Below are 5,000 nucleotides of genomic sequence, written 5' to 3'. Positions count from 1 at the left end.
CCAACTCTCTGCCGAACCCAGTGTCGCAGCCTGCAGGAAAACAAAAGAGAATTGAAACCACTGCCTTTACGAGTCACCGAGGGGGATCCGATCGCTTATAGCTGCTCTAAAGGGGATCCAAGAGTACATCGTATAGGATTCTGGGTAGGGAAGGGTTCAAGAATGTATTGGGTGTGTTCTGAGGGTCGTTTGAGTGTTCAGGGGTGTTTTAAGAGCAGGAGAAGGCTAGAGAAAGAGGGAGATAAGGTGGAGGGAAGGAAGGAGGAATAAGTCGAGGGATAAAGAGAGAAAGTGTAGATAGGTACAATAGATGAATGGAAGGAGGAATTGGGATGGAGAAGAGATGAAGAGGAGAGAGAGAGAGAGAGAAAGAGTAGATAGATAAATGAAGGATAAATTATTGAAAGGAAGAAGGAAAGGGGAAGAAACTTGAAATGTGCAAGGAAAACTGGAGAAAAGAGGAATAAGAAAATAGATGATTGAAAGGAAGTAGAAGAAAGATCGAAAAGAGGAAGAAGATATGAAAAGTAACAAGGATAAATAGACAAAGAAAGAATGCAGTAAAAGTAGAGAAGAAAAGAAGAAACAAAAACAGTAGATAAATAGAAGGAAAAGGAGAGAAGGAATAAAAGAAATAAATAATGAAAAAGGGAGTGAAAGAACAACTGGAGAGAAAGAATGCAAGAAAAGAGAAGAAGAAAAAGAAAACAAAACCACAAATAGAAGAAAAAATGAAAATAAGGAATAGAGGAAAGAAATGAAAGCAAGGAAAGACAATAAAGAAGGGGAAAACAGAAAGGCGGACGGGAAAATGGAGAAAGGGAAGAGGGGAAAGAGAGAGAGAGAGAGAGAGAGAGAGAGAGAGAGAGAGAGAGAGAGAGAGAGAGAGAGAGAGAGAGAGAGAGAGAGAGAGAGGAAAGGGAAAATGAAGGGAAGGATTGAAATGGTGGAAATTGTGTAAACTGAAACAATTCTCTCTCTCTCTCTCTCTCTCTCTCTCTCTCTCTCTCTCTCTCTCTCTCTCTCTCTCTCTCTCTCTATCTATCTATCTATCTATCTATCTATTTATCTATCTCTCTCTCTCTCCCTCTATCTGCACGTCCACACACACACACACACACACACACACACACACACACATGAATAAATAACTACAAAACCAATATAAACAAATAAAATAACAATGAAATAACACACACAAAAAAAACAAGAAAAGAAAAGAAAAGAAAAACAAGAAAAAGAAAACAAAAAATAGGAAAACGTATCCGAAATCCAAAGCAACGAAAACAACAGTAACAACAACAACAACAACAACAACAACAACTACAACTACTACTACTACTACTACTACTACTACTACTACTACTACATACAAAAACAAATAAAAAGGAAACTCCAACAACAACAACAACAACAACAACAACTACTACTACTACTACTACTACTACTACTACTACTACTACTACTACTACTACTACTACTACACTTATAAAACCACTTCCCCCATTAAGTAAACACTCTACTTTATATATTCCAAGTGGTTCTAATTAAGTCCTACACATCTCTAGAGAGAGAGAGAGAGAGAGAGAGAGAGAGAGAGAGAGAGAGAGAGAGAGAGAGAGAGAGAGAGAGGCGGGTGGAGGGAGGATGGCGTAAGCGTTTTAAGATGTAACGAAAGTATGACAACAACAACAACAACAACAACAACATCAAATTATTTTCCTTTCCCTTGTTTTTTTTTTATATAAATGGTTTTCAATTATATTTTCGTTAATAAAGAAGAAGACGAAGAAGAAGAAGAAGAAGAAAACAAGAAGAACAAAAGTTATCTTTGCCAATTATATTAAACAGGAATGAAAGAGAACAAAGAGAAAAAAACGTAGATGAGAAAGAAAGGAGGAGAAAAAAATATAATAAGGAAGGAAGAATGAAATAATGAATGAGAAGACAAAGTGAATAACATGAAGAACAAAGGAATAATGAAGAGAATTGAAAAATAAATCAAGGTGGAGTAGGAGGCTCTCTCTCTCTCTCTCTCTCTCTCTCTCTCTCTCTCTCTCTCTCTCTCTCTCTCTCTCTCTCTCTCTCTCTCTCTCTCTCTCTCTCTCTCTCTGATTATTTTCGTTTTCTCAGTGATATGTTTTTAGGTCAAGGATCTCTCTCTCTCTCTCTCTCTCTCTCTCTCTCTCTCTCTCTCTCTCTCTCTCTCTCTCTCTCTCTCTCTCTCTCTCTCTCTTTATGTAATGTCCTTAAGTTACGTTAATATTTCCTTCCCTATACGAGTATACTCTCTCTCTCTCTCTCTCTCTCTCTCTCTCTCTCTCTCTCTCTCTCTCTCTCTCTCTCTCTCTCTCTCTCTCTCTCTCTCTCTCTACGTGACTTCCCACCTGTCATACGTAACATCCGTGAACGTCATATAAACACATACACACACACACACACACACACACACACACACACACACACACACACACACACACGTCATGAGCTGTCATCTTATCTTTGTCTTCTTCCTTTCTTTCTTATTATTATTCAAACTTATACAAGGAAAGCACAGATTGAAGAATGATATGTACTCTTGTTGCTTCACCGTCTCCATTCAAAAGTAGTAGTAGTAGTAGTAGTAGTAGTAGTAGTAGTAGTAGTAGTAGTAGTAGTAATAGTAGGAATAGCAGTAGTAGTAGTATGTCTGTCTATGTATTTGTTTCTAATTTTCTGTCTATATCTGTACAAGCTAGTTCACACACACACACACACACACACACACACACACACACACACACACACACACACACACATACACACATACATACACACGCATGCCTATAAACACAAGGATAACAGCACCTTATTAATACCTGCATGCGCGCGCCCACACACACACACACACACACACACACACACACACATGCAGGTAAAAAGCAAGGTAGACAGGTGCGAGAGCTAATTAGTGTGATATCTTTCAAATCAAACAACACACACACACACACACACACACACACACACACACACACACACACACACACACACACATCTGGCAACAGTGAGAGAGAGAGAGAGAGAGAGAGAGAGAGAGAGAGAGAGAGAGAGAGAGAGAGAGAGAGAGAGAGAGAGAGAGAGAGAGAGAGAGAGAGAGAGAGAGAGAGAAAATGTTTCCTTCTCTTTCTTGATTTGCGTCTCATATTTAATAAGTTCACTCCTTTCCATGTCCTTCCTTCATCCCTTCCTGTTCCTCTTCCTCATTCACACACACACACACACACACACACACACACACACACACACACACACACACACACACACACACACATACACACACAAAATGTCACACGAACGTAAACAAAAACAAACAGTAAAAGCAATCTTAGTCTTCCTTCTTGCCTGTTCTCAACACACACACACACACACACACACACACACACACACACACACACACACACACACACACACACACACACACACGGGGCGGTAAATCACACAACTGCCTTACCAAAATCAGCCACAATTGTAAAAGAATAAGTAAATAAGTAAAAATAATAATAATAATAATAATAATAATAATAACAAGTGAATAAATATATAATAAAAAAACATTCCCAGTATTAGACGGAAAGCAAATAAAGACGATAATATGAATATTTTCCGATGCACTACAAACCTGACTCGTCTATATTATGATCTGACTACGTAAAGAGAATAAAGAAAAGAAAAAGAAAAGAAAATATAGAAAAAAAGAGCTTAAAAGAAGAGAAGGCAAAAATAATGAAAAGAAAAAAAGAAAAATGAAAAAAAAGAGATAAAAAAAGCATGTTAGAATGAGTTTGAAAGATAAATATAAGAAGAGAATGTGTAATAAATTGAGTCCTAAAAATTACAAATATTACGAAAAAAGATAAATATTAAGAAATCAAGAGAAAAAAAATAATGTGCTGGGTAGAGAACTGATTAAACAGGTAAAGATTTAAATAAGAGTGTTCAGATTAAGTTTAAAAGGATCAGCAAAGACAGGAAAGAATTAGAACAGGGCACAAGCACACACACACACACACACACACACACACACACACACACACACACACACACACACACACACACACACACACACACACACACACACACACACACACTTTGTCTTGCATCTTTATTTCGTTTTCATTATTTTATTTCCTTGTTTTCCTCTTTTTTTCCTCTTCGTCTCATATTCCATCTTTACGCAATGCAGTTTCATCTCCCTCCCTCCCTCACTCCCTTGCTCCCTCACTCTCTCACTCACTCACTCACTCACTCACTCTGTTGCACGTCATTATTTTCCTTGCTTTGTTTTCTTCTTTTCTTTTTCTCCTCATATTCCATTTTTTACGCAGCGCAGTACTTATAAAACACTCATCAATTCTCTCACTCACTCTCTCCCTCCCTTCATGTTTGGTGGTCGAGTTAAATAAAAAGACTCAAATATATATAGAAAGATAGACTGATATGTAGATAGAGTGGAATAGATAGATAAGGAAGACAAAAACACAGAGATTTCATTCGCTAGCTGAGATAAATAAGTAGTAGTATTATTCACCCACTCTCTCACTCTCTCACTCTCTTACTCACCAGTAATAAACACAGCTTTTCCTTGGCTACTCATTGTGGTTCTCTTCATTGCATTCTGGGCGCCCTTCATAAGCCAATCAGCGATGTGGGCGGCAACCAGACCCAGCGCCAACCATGACACCGCCCACGATCTTTGCGAAACCACCACCAGGCACGCCCACGCCACCGCCCACGTGCCCGCCAAGTAGTACCACGCCTGCTTCATTTTGGGCGTGTTTGGGCGTCTTTTTGTGGGTGTTTGGGGGAAAATTGGGTGTTTTATGGGTGTTTTTTTTTTAAAGGTTTTGTGGGGTTTGTTAAGGAAGGGGTGAGGTCAAGGGTAGGTCAGCTCAGGTCAGCTTAGGGCCACATGTGCGGGTCTTCTGTGGTGTCAGGGAAGTCTGGAAATAAATAAGAGCGAA

The 5,000-nt window shown here is 38.8% G+C and overlaps 1 protein-coding gene across 1 annotated transcript in view; it reads right to left on the bottom strand.

The window, feature by feature from the left end:
• The window catches only part of LOC135092900 (short-chain dehydrogenase/reductase family 9C member 7-like), a 30,470-nt gene that overhangs the window by 17,031 nt on the left and 8,439 nt on the right, over positions 1 to 5,000 (bottom strand). Inside the window, exons 2-3 of the mRNA XM_063991671.1 lie at positions 4,600 to 4,979; positions 1 to 30 (exon numbers count right to left, since the gene is read on the bottom strand). The exon at positions 1 to 30 is cut by the window's left edge and continues 29 nt beyond it. Coding sequence (XP_063847741.1) covers positions 1 to 30; positions 4,600 to 4,804 — 235 coding nt within the window. The 5' untranslated portion in view covers positions 4,805 to 4,979. The remainder of the gene's footprint in view (positions 31 to 4,599; positions 4,980 to 5,000) is intronic.

This window comes from Scylla paramamosain, chromosome 41, assembly GCF_035594125.1.
Source record: "Scylla paramamosain isolate STU-SP2022 chromosome 41, ASM3559412v1, whole genome shotgun sequence".
NCBI lineage: Eukaryota > Metazoa > Arthropoda > Malacostraca > Decapoda > Portunidae > Scylla > Scylla paramamosain.
The sequence above is the reverse complement of the archived record's forward strand: the minus strand, read 5'-3'. Positions and strand labels throughout refer to the sequence as shown.